This window comes from Pseudonaja textilis, chromosome 1, assembly GCF_049901715.1.
Source record: "Pseudonaja textilis isolate UNSWEBS1 chromosome 1, rPseTex1.2, whole genome shotgun sequence".
NCBI classification, from domain to species: Eukaryota; Metazoa; Chordata; class Lepidosauria; order Squamata; family Elapidae; genus Pseudonaja; species Pseudonaja textilis.
In genome coordinates, this window is record NC_141990.1 from 121,035,576 (window position 1) to 121,054,866 (window position 19,291).

General features: G+C 37.6%; 1 protein-coding gene across 1 annotated transcript; it reads left to right on the forward strand.

Annotated features, from left to right (window-relative positions):
- The first annotated feature begins 4,391 nt into the window (after positions 1 to 4,391).
- LGSN (lengsin, lens protein with glutamine synthetase domain) lies at positions 4,392 to 18,129 on the forward strand. Its single transcript, XM_087915899.1, has 4 exons — positions 4,392 to 4,518; positions 6,464 to 6,662; positions 10,186 to 10,370; positions 16,769 to 18,129. Exons 1-4 carry the CDS (start codon positions 4,492 to 4,494, stop codon positions 17,960 to 17,962), a joined length of 1,605 nt encoding a protein of 534 aa, XP_087772025.1. The 5' UTR covers positions 4,392 to 4,491; the 3' UTR covers positions 17,963 to 18,129.
- Positions 18,130 to 19,291: the final 1,162 nt, after the last annotated feature.

Consider the following 19,291-nt stretch of genomic DNA (forward strand, 5'->3'; position numbering starts at 1 on the left):
CCCTGCTTCAGTTAACAGTGGTGTCCCCTAAGGGGGGGGACCCACATTCTTTATGCTCTACATAAATGACCTTTGCGATCATCTTCACGGATGATGTAAAACTATTCAAAACCACCGACAATGCTACTGTCCTTCAAAGTGACCTTGATTATGTGTCTGAATGGTCAAACAATTAGCAACTCCAAATCTCGACCAACAAATGCTCTGTTCCACACATTGGTAAAAAAAATCAGTACACCAAATATAAGCTAGGTGGATATGACCTCGTTGATGACCCTCTGTCAAGGACCTCGGAGTACTCATATCAAATGACCTAAGTGCTAGAGCTCACTGTAACAGCATTGCTAAAAAGACATTAAGAGTTGTAAATCTAATCTTACAACTAAAAATCTAAATCTAATCCGGTAACATTGAATTGCTAACTAAGGCATATAAAACCAATACTCAAATACAGCTCAACTGTCTGGAATCTGCACTGTATATCTGACATTAATACAACTGAGCAAGTCCAGAAGTATTTCACGAGAACAGTACTACATTCCTCTGCTCACAATAGAATAACCTATATTACCAGGCTTGAAATTTTGGGCTTGGACGATCTTGAACTACTCTGCCTACAGTTGGACTTAAGTGTAGTACACAAAATTATCTGCTACAATGTCCTACAGTCAATGACTATTTCAGCTTCAACTGCAACAATACAAGAGCACCCAACAGATACAAACTCAATGTAAACTGCTTCAAACTTGATTGCAGAAAGTACAACTTCAGCAACAGAGTGGTCAATGCCTGGAATGCACTACCCGACTCTGTTGTTACATCCTCTAACCTTCACTCCTTTAACCTTAAACTATCCACTATTGACCTCACCCCATTCTTAAGAGGTTTGTAAGGGGCATGCATAAGTGCACAATCGTGCCTACCATCCCTGTCCTATTGTCCCCATTTATTTGTACCTATTTCCTGCATTCTTACTCATGTTTATATTTACACCTATTATCTTGTAAGTGATTGACAAATCAAATAATAAAATAAATAAATAAATGCTTGACTATTTTGCATAGGAAAGTCCTTGTTGTTGTTTAACTGCACAAATTTGGTTAATAATGGATATTTAATATTTCTATAACACTTGTGTATTTGATGTTTTTCCCTTTCATAGACACATGCATGAAATGTATTCACAACACATCTGTATTTTTCTTTACACTGTGCTCTTTTCTGAACTCATTTAATGTTTTAATGTTTCATAAAATACCATGGGTGTTACCTGTTAAATATTTAATCTCTTCAATCCAGAAGCATATGCAATAAATACATGAACTATTGAAAAAAATCTCTAATCCATTATTAAGAATAGATGTACAAATGATGTACATGTGGGTTAACATCAATTAATATGCAATTTCATAAAACTGGTGAAGGTGTTGGTCTAGAAACCAAGAGATTGTAAGTTCTCGTCCCATCTTAGCCATGAAAGCCAACTGTCTTTGGGCTAGTCTATCTCATAGGGTTGCTGTGGTGGAGAAAATAGAGGAATTAGGTATGTTTGCCACCTTCAGTTACTTCTAAAGCAGTGAAGGTGGGATAAAAATCTAATAAGTAATTATTTGCTCTGTATATCCTGTACTTCTTAATAAAAATAAATAGCTTTCAAGCAGTTTTTAATATAGAAGCTTCACTCAATCTTAGAGTTATGGACAAAGAAGTAGCATTCTGCTGCTAGTGTAGTATTTCTTACATCAAAATGAAATGCAATTCCTGGAAGAACCCAACTCTATAAGTTTTGGAAATACATTTTTTTCATGCTGATGCTGAGTGTGGTTTACTACTCTTTTTCAAAACAAAAGATAGTCCCCATCCTCTAACCATTCTGGAATAAAATTAAGAGTTATCTGTTTAATTTAGCACTTATATTGTTAGTTGTGTTTAAATGATATTTTTAAATATTTTCAATCCATTTTGTTGCTTTTACTGTGCTGTTTAAATTTGTAGTAGGCTATTTCATTGTAATATGGTAAAAGGTTACCGATCGCAATTAATTTGAAGTTCCACCTCAAATCTTCTTTCCTTTCAGGAAACATACATTCTCTTAAAAATATGAATAAAATCCACACTTTTTTGATACTGCTTTTAAATTCTAAACAACTAACAACAAGACTACTAAATCTTTTTTTTAATCTACATTAGCCATCTTTAATTCAGAGATTTCTTCTTCTAAGATTAGAAACAGACTTTTCTTCTCAACAAACTAAAATCGCATCAGAACAATGACATTTGACATCATGACACAACATCCACTCTTAGATAGTTGCATCATGATGCTTGATGGAAATATGTAAGCCTTGGGTTTTGTGTACATTGTTGTGATGGATATTTTATTACTTGCTCCCACTGTTCATGCCAACACTGGGATATTTGCAGCCAGACAAATCAAAATGATGAAAAGTGTATTGTGGCATCATGGTGCCCGTAAATAATGTGGACCATATTTATGGTGTACAAGGCAGGCATTGGCAGGAATTAATGGATTCTCCTGGCTTTGTTTCCCCCTCTCTTACTAAATGTCACCACTCAGTTAGAAAACATCCATCCATCTTTCTCAATGGAGCTGGAATTGGGGAAAAAGGGGGTATTGCAAGTTGACTTGACTGACTGATTTTGCACAAGTGTTGTTTCTGAGGGAGTATGTTCAAAGGGATTGGTGGATTCTCCCTGTTCAGTATGGGTTTAGCTCTATTCCAGTGTTCAAAAGAAGCCCATGCATAAGGTGACAGGTGCAAAGAGTTATTCTGTGAAGCTGTGGAGAGATCTGCATACAACACACAAATTCTACTAGTCAGCTGCTTTTCAACCTGATTTAAGTATCTTAACCAGGGTGTAGTCTGAAGACTTGGTAGGTACAGGGGAAGAGTAATTCTAGAGGACAGTTCCCTGGGCCCAGAATTGAAAGGTTGTACCCGGTGAGCATACCTAAAACTCCTGCTTCTTATTTTTCCCACAAAAACAACCCAGTGAAATAGGCGGCTTGGCTGAAAGAGTAAAAGTTATCTGGTGACTCCCATGCTTTAGGGGTGAACTAGAACTCATGTTCTCTTGGTTTTTAGCCCAGCGGTTTCACCACTACACCAAATTGGTTCTCTAAAGTGGCCAGTAGATGAAGGATTAGGCCATTCCTTAGTAGCTACCTTACTGCATAGTTAAAAGAATGGTTGGTGAGATATATCCATAGCAAAACCTGTATTGGGTAAGAGAAAATGCCACTATTTTAACACGGGTACAGCTAGGGACAATTACTTCCACAGGTATCAGTGTGGGGAAATCAAATGCATTGTCCTGAGGACACAGCAAAAAAAAAAAGTTTCCACAACATATCTATATTGTTGTTTGTGCAGGTGAAGAAAATAGATCCTCTGAATTCAATAAGAACTAGTTTTTAAAAACCCTTTGATTTTAGTATAGATGAATCACAGCCCCCAACCTCCCCCCCCCCCAATAGTAAATAGTACTCACAAATATAGTATCATTCTGATCTCATTAGGCTGAACATTAAGGAATGATTTTCTGTTGTACTTCAACCATCCTGCACAGGAATCCTCCTCCTGATACCAGCAAATTGTTTCTTTCTATGCCTCTGCCATTGTTTGATTTCCAGGGATTGCTTTACAGATTTGTAAAAGAGGAACAACCTACTGTAAGATCTCATCTCATATGAAGCAGGCACTCTTCAATTTCACATGTTACAAAGTATATATAAAATCAGAACACGTTTGCTGTTCTAGTAGTGATCAAGTAAACCAAAAAAAAGTATTTAACTCCCCACATTACTTTGCTAAAGTGTTGAGATTCCATGTTTATTCTGCCGAGTTAATTATCAAAATGTACATGTCCCCAGTGCTCACTTAGCAACCTGCTTTCAGTGATGCCTCCCCTCGATCCACAATGGAAGGAAAAGCCACGGCAATGCACAAGTGTTTGTTCAACACAATTCTGAAAGCTTTGCAGAAACTGCTGAGTAAAACAAGACCTACCAAATTCGAGCACCATTAACAAGGGATAGAAGCTGTCCTCTGTTTGGGATCATGGGGTTTTTTGTTGTTGTTGTTATGGTTGTTGTAATACTGGGTTCAACAGCATTTTATTATTATCTTTCAAACAATATGTTGTGTTTCAGAAGAAAGCAAAACAATCCCACTGACTTGCTGGAAAAAAAAAAGCGAAGCAAATGTTTTGTGTTTCCTGTAGCTGTTTACCTATCATTTATCAGGTGACTATTTCCAAACAATTCTAGAAATTTACTCTCATGAGTTTTATTTATTTATTTAAGAGCTTTGCCCTCCCTCGTCCAGATTCATTGTTAACAGAGCCTTCAAAAGAGGGAAACTCTTAGAAATTCTGTGCTAACTCATCTTTATTACAGGCACATCTATAAATTCTGAGGACACTTTTGGAATCACAGAGGGATGCAACCAAAATGTGTAGCTGTAGAAGATGGAGAAAGACACCTTCAGCTATCAGGTAAGAAAAAAACGACCAGGAGAAATATTTTTATTATCTCCTCTCTTGAGCATTGGTACTACACAAAGATGGAGTATGTTTATATTATTCAATATAAATTGATTTGAGTTTCCTCCTAAAATAAAGTTTTAAGTAAGTCATGGTGGAGAAGGGTTTAACCAGCCACAAATCCCACTTCTTTTTGTCATGAACCTGAATCTGGCAAGTAGGCAAAATTAAAGCTATCAGTTATGGAGAATACTCAGCAAGCAGCTGAAGCACCTTTTTTCTTTGAAGCTGAAAGTCTCTTGTGCCAGTTGATTATTTGTACTAAATTGGGAAAGTTAACTGCTCCAAGAAGAAAAAAATTATAAGGTTGATAGAAAATATATTTAAATAACTATAACTGCTTCAGATCCAGAACACAAACTTTCTATATCCATGACAGTATTGGTTTTATAAAGTGTGTGTGTATTGGGTGAGAGAGAGAGACAGAGAGAGAGACAGGGAGAGAGACTGAGACAGAGATAGAGAAACAGAGTGACAGAGACACATAGAGAAAGACAGGGATCTAAGCACTTAAGATACATCCAGATAGTTGCTTTAAACTGATGGAGATAGAATGTTGGGTTATCTGGAACTTGCATGATGTTGAAAGACAATACTTATGTTCTTTAGTTGACTATTGTGAGCATATTCTCATCTTGTTTTATTCAGCTTGTCACATGATATTGCCATCAATTCATACAGTTTTGAATGGATTGTTCAAATTGGGATTTTGTTTACTATAAAACCAGTATACAGTATTTCAGAAAGTGAACCGTCCATTTGAGAAAGTATGACTTGGCAGAAATGCCATGCAATGTAACAAATTCCATCTAATATTTATGCTATGAAATCAAACATTCCAGTGAAACATTCTGGTGAATTGAAGGGTATGCCCTTCGACTTTTCTCGGCTACAACACAGAAGAGAAACATTTATGGAATTGTGATTGACTTGTGATTTATGGGTTTGAACATTAAAAGTGGTAATTTATGAAAACGAAGGAAATTATGATGTAACCTTAGAGAGAGAGGGTAAAATACAAATGCATTTATAACTGTCAAAAAGATCAGAAGCTGCTTATTTATAATCTTTTCTTTCTATTTTCTGTATGTCTTACTTATTCACCATTCTTCCTTATTTTCTTTGTTTCTTTTCTAACTTTGGTATTGTTTTTATCCTATTAAAATGTCTCAATAAAAGTTAATATATAAAAGAGAAGAGGCTTGTCATACTTGTTTTCCCTTTCCCTTTCAGTTTATAGTATTGCAGCATCCTGTTGTTTTCAATCCAAATCCTATGCAGCTTAGCTTTGTGAAGTCTACAAGCTATGAAAATTGTCTTGAGCAATTGTATGTTCCCAGCCTTGTAACAAATTTTTATGGTTCCACAGGTTGGCCTTTTGTGCAGAGAAGGGAGAGAAAGATAATTAAATCAACGCAGTGGTTTGTTTCTATCAGACACAGTGTATTTAATCCCAGCAGCTAGATGGTAGCACCGGTTTGTGCATGTATTTATGAGAAGCACAGATCTGATTGAGGATGTTGAATTGACATTTACATATCAGACAAAAGAGGCATTTTTCTTTTTCTTTGTAGTCACTGAAAAATCATAGGAAGTTTGGTTTTCCACAAAGGGTATTTGTGCTGATAAACTGAAAGGCCAGTTTGCCTATAATCTGCCAATTAAAAATAATCAGGAAAAAAATATAAGGAAAAACAAAAGACACATTATTTAAATATTTAAATTATATTAAAGGGGAAGCCTTTGAGTAGATTGTGACTTCAATGTGACCTTTTAAAATTGATGGTATACACATTTTATTTACAGGATCTCATTTCATGGCTGAAGCATTATAGTCTAAATGCATATTTCATTTAATTGAAGCTTTCTGAACAAAAAGAGTTTCTGATTTTTGCAGACGTCTTCTGGAGTTGACCATGAGGAAACTGATGGCAACCGTATGTGTGGATTGAGTAGCAGACAAAGAAGCAAGATCAGTGGGACAAAGCTCTCAGCAGCAGAACGTGAAACAATGGAGGAGTCTCTTCACGCAAACTCTTTTAATCAAGAAGTACGGAAGCTGTATGTAGATAAACCCCCTCAATTGCAGGAAGCAGGTGAGACCCTCCCCAAAGATTTCCAGGTAAAAGAAGGCTTATCACATAGCCAAGAAGAATCGTGCAGAGATGACGCAGAAGATTGCAGGGGTGTAGGATCCTTTGGCAGAAAACAGCAAACATTTGAAACAGACATAGAGAGCAAAGATGAGCAACTGGGGTGGCTAGATACAAGGAGAAGTGAGGAGACTTCTGAAATAGCATCACATGAAAATAAAACTTGCTCAGTGCGGGATGGGAGTAAGTTCCACCCGACAGAGGAGATGGATGGGGATCATCCTATAGCAACCCAGGAAAAAGAAGACAGCAAAGATGTGTCTGTTTTGGAGCCTGGCATTTCCAACCAAACTTTGCAAGAATTTACAAGTGTATTGAAAGAGAGCCCCTTGTTAAGCAACTGGACCTGGGACAACAATGAACTCAGGGCAACCTCTTGCCATGCATTTCTGAAGTCTAGGGAGGAACAATGTCAATGCATGGAAATTCTTCCTCCTCATTTAGGAAGCATTGACCAGAAAGTTCCCATTGTGCACACGCATGGATTAGGGCAAGGAGGAAAGTCCCAACTGGGTTACAATTCTTCTGGGTTGGAGAAACAGCCATCAAAAAGGGATGATTTAGAACAGCCTGTTGGGAGCCAACAGGCCCCTTTTCCAAAGGTGGTCAGAGCTCCACCTACTAACTTTGAGCCCACATCTGGTAAGGACATTAAGTCCCATGTGAAATAGAGGGATTGTGCTATTATCAGCCAAGCATGCAATAAAAAATAAGATTGCTGTAATTGATACTATGGCATTATATGCTAACTTCATTCAAAACCAGTGTCATGTGTATAAGGAGATATAAAAGAAAATGATAAACCACAACAATAAGCAAATTATAAGGAAAATTGGTCAAAACAGTATCTGATCTGTTAAAATGGCAGCAAGTTGCAGCATCAAGGTAGAATGAGATGGTGTGGACTGTTAGGTGCCGTTGCAAGGATTTCATTCTCACCCATCCACTATATAGTACAGAACCTATTCCGGAAAATTATGTGTTCCACTTTGGTGATGACATTTGTCAGATTATTAAATTTACCAGTTACCCTATTTAACATTATGTATTTCTTGAAGAAGAGTAGTGTCTATGCCTGTGTGTTCTTTGTACCATTAACAATAAGAGAGTGTCTGGCTTTGATGCATAGAAATGAGAAGAAACCTGGATCAGATTTTCTTCTTTGTTTGGTGGGTATCAAGTTGTGTTGCTGTCAGTTCTCAAACCCAGAGAGCCATGATTTGTTAAAAAAAAACCTTGAGGATACCTGACCTGAACTATTTCCACTTCTCAGAGGAGCTTTGGGGCTATTCATGTGAAATTAAATGATGACACCTGGTGGACTGTGTCTTTGAGTTTCAAATCTCAAAAGGTCTTTCAAGATGCAATGAGTTCTTTACACATTACAATTTTAATTCATATGTTACTTGTCATGTGTCTTACATATAACTTTCATCTATATAGTCAACTTGGGTTCCCCTTCCTGCTCCCCTCCTCATCTTCATTTAAACCCTACATCAGTATAGTTTAATTGACTTGCAGCTGACAAAAGTTTACATTTAAAAAAAAATAAAATGTATTAGTCAGAACAGGTGCTATCAGACTTCTGATTTTTCAATAAGGGTAGATGTATATTTTATTTATTTATTAAATTTATATGCCACCCATTTGTCTAAGAAGTGTCTCTGGTTTCTAGCAAAAAAGGCTTATAAGAGACATAATATCAAACAAGAGTTGTATGGCTTTTAAGTCATTTGGCTATTCTTACTGAAATTCTCTTAAAAGCCTATTAAATTCAGTTTTGATAATGTAAGAGATTCCAATTCCACTCTAGATTGTGTGGGAAACAAAAGGTGGTAGCTTTAATTGGCTCCAGTTTGGAAACAATCCTATGGACTTTTCACATAAAAGAGACTAATGAATAATAGAACCAGTTGGTCAGCAAGCATAAAAAAGGTTAGTATTTTTCTTTTATCAGCAGCAGATCACTAATTAGACTTCCTCCTCAAATAATTTGGCTGTGGATTTACTATCTTGAAAAACTGGGATTAAAATTAATTAATTTTGCTCAATTAGGTACCATCAAATTTGTCTTTACTTTTATCAATCACATAGATAGGTTTTGTTCAAAATGATCTATGCCTAGCCTGTTTTCTCAGGTCTTCAAATGGTGCCCTCATTGCCACAATAACTAAATCTGTCCACCTTGCTGTTGTCCTCTTCTTCATTTTCTTTCCATCTTTTCCATCATTAAAGCCTTTCCCAGAAAGCTGGGTTTTTGTATAATATGTCCAAAGAAGGATAATTTACCTTTGTAATTTGTACCTCCAGTGAGAACACTGCTTTACGTAATTAGCTGTCATAGGCCTATCTTATATATATTTCCTTTTCCTTTCCTCTTTATCCATCTCCATTATTAAATCAGTGAGCTTTCACAATGTATAGCATAATATATTTACAGGTGGTCCTTGGTTTATAAATGTTCACTTAGCAATCATTCAAAGTTCCGATGGCCACCTCCCTTTATATGATCACCTGATCACATTTCCAACATTTGGCAAACAGCCCATATTTATTACCATTTGCTACATCCTGTTGTTACGTGACTGAGATTTATAACTCTTTTTTTTCTGCTGGAAACTAGTATTTACTTCCTGTTTCTGGCAAAAAAAGTCCATGGGGTACAATGCATTTGCTTAACGGCTGAGGAATTCATTTAATGACTGTGGCATTCACTTTATGACTATGGCCCCAAAAGTTGTAAATTGGGTGCAGTCATGGGCTCAACTACAGTTGTAATCTAGGACAAGCTTGGCTTTATTTGAAAATCACATACAAGTGCAGTAATCTCTTATTTGGGGTAGACAAAATATTTGTATTGAGTTATTTCTCAAAGTCCAGTACTATTAAAGCGACTAGCTTCTTCTTCAAAAGAAGGGCTGCTTTAAAGGCTTTCTTGACATGCTGCATGCCTTGGTCATAAGTGTGAGAAGTGTGTTGAGTTAATTCCCGTTAGGAGAATGAGCGCATACAGGGAGACATAGTGAGATAATTTAAATTTAAATAATAGTTATATAAATTTTACAAACCAACAAACAAGTGTGTGTGCAAAGTCAACACTGTTGGAACTGGCAGCACAGGTGCACAAGTAATAGGGAAAGCTAAACCAAGTCTTCCAGAGGAGGATGCTACTTTAACACTCTAAGGAGGAGCACCTTACTTGGGCCAATGAGTTTGAGAAGGGTCTCTTTTGAACTTTGTACACAGTCCTATTATGTATAGTTTTCCCTAACTTCCTTCTCATGTAAATGTTCAAGATTCAGTCTTAAAACAGGTTCCCTTCATTCCAAGTGCGAATTCAAAGCAGGTTGAATCCTTCAGCTTCTTAACAGCATCCAACTCTCAAATATTGTGTCAAAAAAGTATGTTAATGGTAAATATTTAAATCCTGCCTTATGGTGATTGCATTTTAATTTTTCATTTAAAGAAAAAGAATCCAGAAAAGATTCCAGTGGGAAGAAACTGGGCAGTGACCATTTTCTTCACTTCGCTTCTGAGATAGAGCACATCGAGGAACAGATGGCAAGGGACAATGTCCACTTTATCAGGTTTGAAACCACAGATATCCACGGTGTGTCAAGATCCAAGAGCATCCCCTCTCGGTTTTTCCGGGTATGTCTGTATTCTTTTCCTGTTTCCTGGCCGCAATGGCCCTCCTTTTGCTATTTTGCAAATCTATTGCCTCCAGTATTGCCATAGCTTGCCCATAGGTTCATCAAAAACCTTCTAAATATGTTTTATTACTCTCTCTCCCTCTATTATTAAGAAAATGTAATTCATGCAATTTGGCAATGTGGTTTTTTTTTAGACATCCAAGCTTTTCTTCCTCAGATGCATGGTTTTCTTTAATTGATTACCTTAGCAAAAGGTTGGTTTGATCTGATCCTAGCAAATTTCAAGAGTCCAAGGCAAACAACTAGAGATACAGCAAGAGACAGCATGTGAATTATTCTAGTGACAAAAACTCCCCAAACTCTCTGAGTGCTTCAATCCAATCAGGTAATACCACAGAAATGCATGATTTAAACTGTAGCACAGCATTAGTTATTTTGTTAAGCAACAATTAAAGGTCACATTATATATTTTTGGTAATAGTTCTATGGAAAATAGAGCTTACCAGTAGCTTTTTTTACAAGTTATTTCTGCAATACCCAGTATGGATAGCTTATAGGAGGCACTTTTGCTTAATTCTTATTATGAATATTTCAGATTTCATTCAGTGATCATAAAAATAGGCAGTGGCATTTGCTTTCATGCTATATTTCCTTTGAACTTTAGAAAAAATTCATTTTACTTTATTTTGTTTTTAGCTCTTGCTTCATTAGGCTCTGTTCTTTCAACTTTAAGGTTAGATCTATTATATTTCATTGATGTCATTAAGGCATTAACAGATATCAGCTATTTTCCATGGAATTTAGTGCTGCTAAAAGATAATTAAGCTAATAGCTTATGTAGTCATTCTGTGTGTGTTTTGCCCAGCTGTTTTCTAAAATAACTTATACTTGTTTGAATTAATGCCATCTTAAGAAAATTAAACTTGACATGGAACTATAAATCATTACTTTAAAATACTATTATCGCTGCTACTGTGATAGCAAGAGTCATAAAATATGATAGGGTTACTTTTTATTCTTATTTACCCAGAGTCTCAGATCATGAAGAAGCAGGAATACAGCTTGTAATTCATTTTTTGAATTAAAAGCTCTATTAAGACATGCTCACACAATTGTGCATACCCAATTCACAATCTAGCTGGCAAGGCTGGATTTCAGGAGAATTGAATAGGACACCTCAGTACCTCATTCTGTATGATAGCTCCTAAACACTACAATTTCTTTCTAATACTATAATTTCCAGCAAAGCTTGGCCTGTCCCAGTGTAGCAGTCTTTTCTTACTCCTTTGTACTTTTCCATCAGAATGCCATTGCCTCATTCAATTCACATGGGAACCATCTCTTGTTCTACAAATTTTTTCTTGTTTTCAGAACCATTTTTTCTATTTTCATGGTGAACTTCATTCTGTACTTTTCCACAAGTGTAGCAGTTGACATTTCTTAAAATAATCCTTCTATTTTTATGGCCTGTTTTATGGAACTCTCATGATTTCCATCTTCTACGCATGTGCACTCATACATTTATTTATATATTTATTTTTATCCTGCTTCCTTTATTTTTATAAATAACTCAAGGCAGTGAATGTACCTAATAGTCCTTCCTCCTCCTATTTTTCCACAACAAAACCAATGTGAGGTGGGTTTATTTATTTATTTATTTATATGGTTTGTCAATTGCTTACAAGATAATAGGTATAAGTAAAAACATAGTTATCAATACATGGATATATAAAAGAAAAAGAAAAGAAAAGAAACAATAGGACAGGGACAGTAGGCACGTTGGTGCACTTATGCACGCCCCCTACAGTCCTCTTAGGAAAGGGGTGAGGTCAATAGTAGACAGTCTAAGGTTAACGTTTTTGGGGTTTGGAGAAGAAACCACAGAGTCAGGTAGAGTATTCCAGACATTGACCACTCTGTTGCTGAAGTCGTATTTCCTGCAATCAAGTTTGGTGCGGTTAACTTTGAATTTGTATCTATTGTTTGCTCTTGTGTTGTTATGGTTGAAGCTGAAGTATTCATTGACAGGTAGGACATTGCAATGTATGATTTTATATACCATACTTAGATCGGACCAAAGGCAGTGTAGTTCTAGGTTTTCTAGGTCTAGAATTTCAAATCTGGTGGCATAAGGTATTCTGCAACGAGTAGAAGAGTGGAGAACTCTTCTTGTGAAATATTTCTGGACTTTCTCAACTGAGTTAATATCAGAAACGTAATGTGGGTTCCAGACTGATGAGTTGTATTCGAGTATTGGTCTAGCAAATGTTTTGTATGCTCTAGTTATTAGTGTAATATTACCAGAGAAAAAGTTACATAAGATTAGGTTAACAACTCTTAACGCCTTTTTGGCTATGTAGTTACAGTGGGCTCTAGCAGTTAGATCATTAGAGATGAGTACTCCAAGATCCTTGACAGAGTTTGGATCATCAACAAGGTCTTGACTATTCAGCCTGTATTTTATTTTCTGGGTTTGTTTTGCCAATATGTAGGACAGAGCATTTATTTGTTGAGATTTGAAGTTGTCATTTTTTTGACCATTCTGATACATAGTCAAGGTCTTTTTGAATGGTAGCAGTATTGTCTGTGATGTTGAATAGCTTTACATCATCAGCGAAGAGAACACGGTTGCTCTTAATATGATCACAGAGGTCATTTATGTAGAGTATGAAAAGAGTTGGTCCTAGAACACTACCTTGGGGGACACCACTGTTGACAGGTACAGAATTTGATAGGACGCTCCCAATTTTGACCATTTGTTGTCTGTTTGACAGGAATGCTTCTATCCAGTGATGCAGGTGTCCAGAGATACCGTAAAATTTTAGTTTTAGGAGTAGTTTGTCATGTACTACTGAATCAAAGGTTTTACAGAAGTCTATGTAGATTGCATCTATTGCTTTGCCCTGATCAAGTTGTGTAGTCCATATGTTTTTGCAGTGTAAGAGTTGCAGATTACGTGATAGTTTTTTCCTGAAACCAAATTGTTTATTAGAGAGTAGGTTGTTTGTTTCTAAGTGGAGGATGATGGAGTGGTTAATAATTGATTCCATGACTTTACAGGTGACGCAGCATAAAGAGATTGGTCTGTAATTTTCAACTAGGCTGGGGTCTCCCTTTTTGAAGATGAGGATGACCATGGCTTGTGACCATAGTTTTGGCAAGGAGCTGGTCCTGAAAGATTTTTCAAAGATTATGCTTAGAGGTTTGGCTATGGCAGTGGATAGTTTTTTCAAGAAGTAAGCACATATTCCGTCTGGTCCAATAGATAGAGATGGTTTTAGATTGTGTAGTGCTTTTTCAACATTGTCTTGTCAGGTTGGGCTGAGAGAGAGGATTGGACCAAAGTCATCCAGCTATCTTTCATGCCTAAAGAGGGACTAGAACTTACAATCTCCTGGTTTCTAACCTGATGCCTTAACTAGTTTGGGTGAACTGGTAGTTGATTCTGCACAGTTTGGTGAACCAGCAAATCCCACCACTGGCTGGCCCCACCCCTGCTTATTTTTGGCTTGTTTTCTGGGCTGTTTTGGCGCATTTTTGGACCTGAAAACAGCCCCCAAACACCCCAAAATGGCCTGAAAATGTCCCTAAAATGACCTGAAAATGGCCCCAAAACAGCCTGAAAACGACCCCCAAAAAGCCAAAACACAAGCCGAAAAATGGGCGGGGAGGAGTAGGGCCAGCCAGTGGTGGGATTAGCTCCAACCAGCTGAATCCTACCTCTGCCTTTGAGGAGAGTGGCTGGGAGGCAGGGCAGGGTGTGATGAGTGATGTCACCCACCCAGTCACATGACCAACTGGCCACGCCTACCAATCTAGAGAACCTGTTGTTAAGTTATTCAAATCCCACCACTGCTTAACCACTATACCAAACTGCATAGCACTGGCAATATGGCAGCCCCACCCTGATATTAATGATAAAACTGGCTATAGCTGATGGTGTTACTGTATATCGGTGTATGGTTAACTACTGAATAACACTATGACTATTGTTATTATTGATGCTATTTTTAGAAGATGAAATAAAATACTACAGCCTGAGCTTTACTTTGTGCACTACTAAAATGGTGGATAGTCTCACTGTGCTCAAGTACTGAGTTTACCATGCTGCTGTTTGTTGGACTGACAAGATTTTGCCATGTTCAATAGGCCAGTCTGTCTACTCCCATTCAGTGAAGAATGAGAGAAACACTCTAGAAAGCATTATTAGCACAGGAGAGAGACAGAAAACATATAGATGTTTCCTTGCATTGGTAGAAAATAGGCAATGAAGCATCTTCTTTGATAACCACACAAATTTGGAGTGGTGAGGTTTCCAGGTCAGTGTAAGATTTTCCCGCAAATGTGTGGCCTGCTTCACTGCCTCTGAATCAACTTCTGTCCTTGTGTTATGCCAAGTGACCTGAGGTCACTTTCCAAAGGTGGCTGTCTGTTATACTCTGGGAAACAGATAGTCCTTTACCAAACTGTTAGGAACACAAACAGTATGCAAGCTTCCTTTTTCAAAGGTCAAGGGCATATACCTTTTCACAATTTGTCCCTCCCACCTGGCCTGTTTTGCAATCAACATGCCATTGCTACTAAATTCAAGATTAATTTATGCTGGGCATGCTGAAAAATAAGTATCACTTGCTCAGTATCACAACAGGTAGTGGATTGGGATTATTTGCATTTTTGGGGCTCTGTGTGTGTGCATTTTGCCAAGCACTGATAAATGATGCTGTACGGAATTGCCTCATTCCAAAGGCATTTAATGTCTATATTGCCAATATTTTTACACAGTTCCTTTTACCTGGCTTAACTAGTTTTGCAATTTGAATAATAAAACTCAGAATGTCAGGTACTCTGCTGATACATGAGCTATATTAAAAGGTTTAAAGATCTCACAATAAAACACATCTGCAATGGTTCAACCTATTTTAAGTTCAATGAAGTATTCACTGTCTCCCAAATATTATTCAAAGGCCAGGAACAACGATGGATAAAATCTTTGTTTTTAAATTCAGATTTAGCAGTAAAATATTCTTTGTAATCTGGGGGTGGGGGGGTGGGAGGGTGTGTGTGTGTTACATTTATTTTATATAGAGTGGCCTTTAGAAGTCTGTAGTACTCTTAGGCATTTAGATGTCTTACCAATTCACTCCATATTGCCATTTTTTGGTGTGTGGTATATTGGGTAAAATTTTATCAGCCTTGTATGGCGATACAGATAAGAAGCACATTCAGAGGAATTAACTCTACTTTATGGTAAGGTTACATTAAGAGAATCTTGCAAGTCTATAAATACATGCCCACATGTTTGCCATGCCTACATTCTTGCTGTGGGCTAAGGTGCCTCTTATCTGGCCATTACCCTGGCTGTACCTCTTCTCCCAGTCTCCCAAATTCATCCCTACATACCATTCCAAATTTGATGGAAATGGTTCTATCATAGTCAGCCTAGATGACTTCTTAAGAATTTCCATAAAATTCTTAAAAAGATCTCAAAGAGAAAATGGTGCTGGAAAGTAATTTTATGCTCTTGATTAATGATCTTTTGAGGGATCACATTAAAAATTGCAAATGCATTGTTTCAATTGTGATATACACAGCTAATCTCCCCTCTCTCTTCACTGCCATTCCCCACTTTAAGATTGTTTCTACCTCCCTAATATTAGCAAAATACAATAAACTCACATTTTAAACTCACATCTAACCTTGCAACACTGTCAACATCATTATCACCATCACCATTATTATTATTTCCATTTTTAATCTTCCTTTCTACCCAGAAGGCGACAATGAAATTGAACTTGCTTCAGGTACTTTGTAGCTGAACACATTTTTTTAATAAAATCATACATTAAAATGAATATCTGCATTTGTGGAGAAGCTTGGTATCCTTTGTCAAAAATGTGGTGAGCAGCATTAGTCACATAATGCAACACTGTAGTCATTCTAGCTGGTACATTATGTCTGGCTGGACCTTTATGTCATCATCCTATTATTTGCTGCTTTCTGGAAGGCCATTTGGGAATTATCTTAATTGTGGGGTTTGGACCCGGAGACCTGAGGTCCCTTTCTTAACTGCATTATGGCTTGTTTATTGAGCCTTTTGTCTCCCCACCCCACATATACATTCAGACAGACACATATAAGCATACACGTAATTGCAAATACATATATACACATCCCATGTCAACTCCTAATGTCTTCCTAATGGTCATAATTTGGTTGAAAGAAGTTTCTGATTGAAAATCTACAGTGTATGGCGTTTCCCTTGGACAATTGTTTATGGTTCCTTTTGAAACTTCAAAGGTTTTCCTTAGAAATGTAATCTGTCAATGTGATGGTGCTACTTGGGGATTATTTAATCCATCCAAAGCATAGCCATATGTTCTTCTTCCTTCTGTTTAGACCAAAGCAATCTATGGGGTTGCCATGCCAAAAGGCTACCTTGAGTTGACCTTGATTCCAAGGGACCATGAGACATGCCACGTTTCTGCAAGCAGTTTTAACTGTGACATCATCCTGAGGCCCGATTTATCAACATTCCGGATCTTGCCATGGATGGAACAAACAGCAAGAGTGATCTGTGATCCCTTTATGGTGATGGGCAACCCTCTCTTGACATCACCCCGGCAAATTGCAAAGCAGCAGTTGAATCAGCTCCGGGAAAATGGCTTTGCACTGTATTCTGCTTTCACTTACGAATTCTGCGTCTATGGCATCGCCGAAATTGTCAATTCAAAGACCATCTCTTTTCCCGCTGCCACTCTACTCAGCAATCATGACCAGTCCTTCATCCAGGAACTCATGGATGGCATGTATCACGCTGGGGCAAACATTGAAAGCTTCTCGTCCTCGGCTGGTCCTGGCCAGATGGAGATCTCTTTTCACCCAGAGTTTGGCCTAGGTGCAGCAGACAGTGCCTTCACTTTCCGGACAGGCATTAAAGAAGTAGCCAAAAAGTACAACTATATTGCCAGTTTTTTCACCGAGAATGGATTCTATAATTCTGGCATTCTGACCCATAGCCTTTGGGACAGCAGCAGACAGCACAATTTGTTTGTTGCTGGAACCCCAGACCTAACTGAGATAGGGAAGAATTGGCTGGCTGGGTTACTGACACATTCTGCAGCTCTTAGCTGCCTGATGGCCCCCACCGTCACCTGCCGCAAATGGTATAGCGGGTGTAGCAAAGGCTCCAAAGAGGCTGTGGTTGCCAAGGGAGCGTGGAATGACAACAGCTGTGCATTTAACATCCAAAATCATGGTGACAAGGGGACCTGGATAGAAAATCAACTGGGCTCGGCCACAGCCAACCCTTATTTGGTACTCTCGGCTACGATCGCAGCAGGTTTGGACGGGGTAAAGAGAAAGCTCACGTTCCACGAGGCCTCAGGGAAGATCCAGAGCTCCACTCTGACGAAAGCAGGCATGATTCCTCTGAAGCTGGAAGATGCTCTTGTGGCTCTCCAAGAAGATGAGTGCATCAGGGATGCACTGGGGGATTATTTTGTCCAGTACTTTGTCAACTTAAAGCAATATGAGGTGGAAACTGAGGAACTGGATGTGGAAAGGAATAAATTTTTGGAATATTTTATCTAGTGTGAAGAAAAGATTGGAGAGTTAATAGAAGCTAAGCAATGCAGCTGTAGATCAGAAAGTCTCTGGATCACATTTCTTTTATAAGTGACCTTTTTAAGTGACTTTAAGGAACTCCTCTTTTTCTTATAAGCTACAGTACAACTAATAAAGGTGCAGGTAGCAATGAACTGATTTACTGTAAATGGTTATTACAAAAAACTTGAGAAAATGTAATGCACATTAAGTTTTAACAGAATATTAGTTTCCTATAGCCCTTTATTTGAATATAGGTTATTTTGCATGAGACTGTTTTTCTTGGAGAGTCCAGATAAATCTACATGTCCTCTTGTTATATAGATTTCAACTGCATTCAGCTTCATGTCTTGTTTTCCTCTGATTAATTACAAATTGGGAGGGGGAATATTACCTCACAGCATGCCATGAAAAGAGACTAATATGTTTTCTCTCTCAAATAATCAAAGCAAACATTTCTCCCTGGCTAGGAAAAAAAATCTCCATATCTCTATCTATCTATCTATCTATCTATCTATCTATCTATCTATCTATCTATCTATCTATCTATCTATCTATCTATCTATCATCTATCTATCTATCTAAAAAAAATATTTGGTTGATCATATAGTCAGCCAAATGTTTAGACTGGATTTGGCATTTTTGCCCACTTATTGAGTTCTTCCCAATGATCTGGGATAGACAGATGCTACTGTTTGATGGCGTTACAGTTATTTTTGCAGGTTGTAAGCTGTGATGAGTAAAACTGCTTTTTGCAATTGACTGAAGAGAGTTTGTCAATGCCAATGGTGTTCAAATGGTGCTTCAGTAGTTTTGGGATTGTACTCAAAGTACCTATTACTATTGGTAGCATTTTTGCTTTCTTTTGCCACAGTTGTTCTACTTCTATTCACAGGCTTTTGTAATTTTCTCTAGTTTTTTTTTCTCTTCTGTTGTTTCCAGGTACTGCAACTACCCACTATCCAGACATTTTTGTCTTGCTTATCAACAATTTTAAGTCTGGGTTGTTATGTGACAGGGTGAGGTCAAGGTGTCTGTTGAATGTAAAGTCCCAGTTTTTGCAGCGGCCAAGTAGGTGTTTCTTTAGCTTCTTTCCCTAGGTGGAATTTGCTGTCTGATGCTGTCTTCTCAATTCTGGTTTTTTATGCATTTGTCCTAAGGCTTGGTCTTGTGCACCCAGAATTAGCCCCTCTCTGTTTCAACTTTCCTGCTCTTAGCTGTTCCCAGGCCTTGTTGTTATCTGCTTTCCCTGCAAGGGTGTGTGTGTGTGTACGTGTATGTGTGAATATACACTGCTCAAAAAAATAAAGGGAACAC

Coding starts and splice junctions, on each gene's coding strand:
- LGSN (XM_087915899.1), top strand. CDS start 4,492: ATGGAGAAAGACACCTTCAGCTATCAG. Junction 6,663..10,185: donor CCCTCAATTGCAGGAAGCAG/GTGAGACCCTCC, acceptor TTTCATTTAAAG/AAAAAGAATCCAGAAAAGAT. Junction 10,371..16,768: donor TCCCCTCTCGGTTTTTCCGG/GTATGTCTGTAT, acceptor CCTTCTGTTTAG/ACCAAAGCAATCTATGGGGT.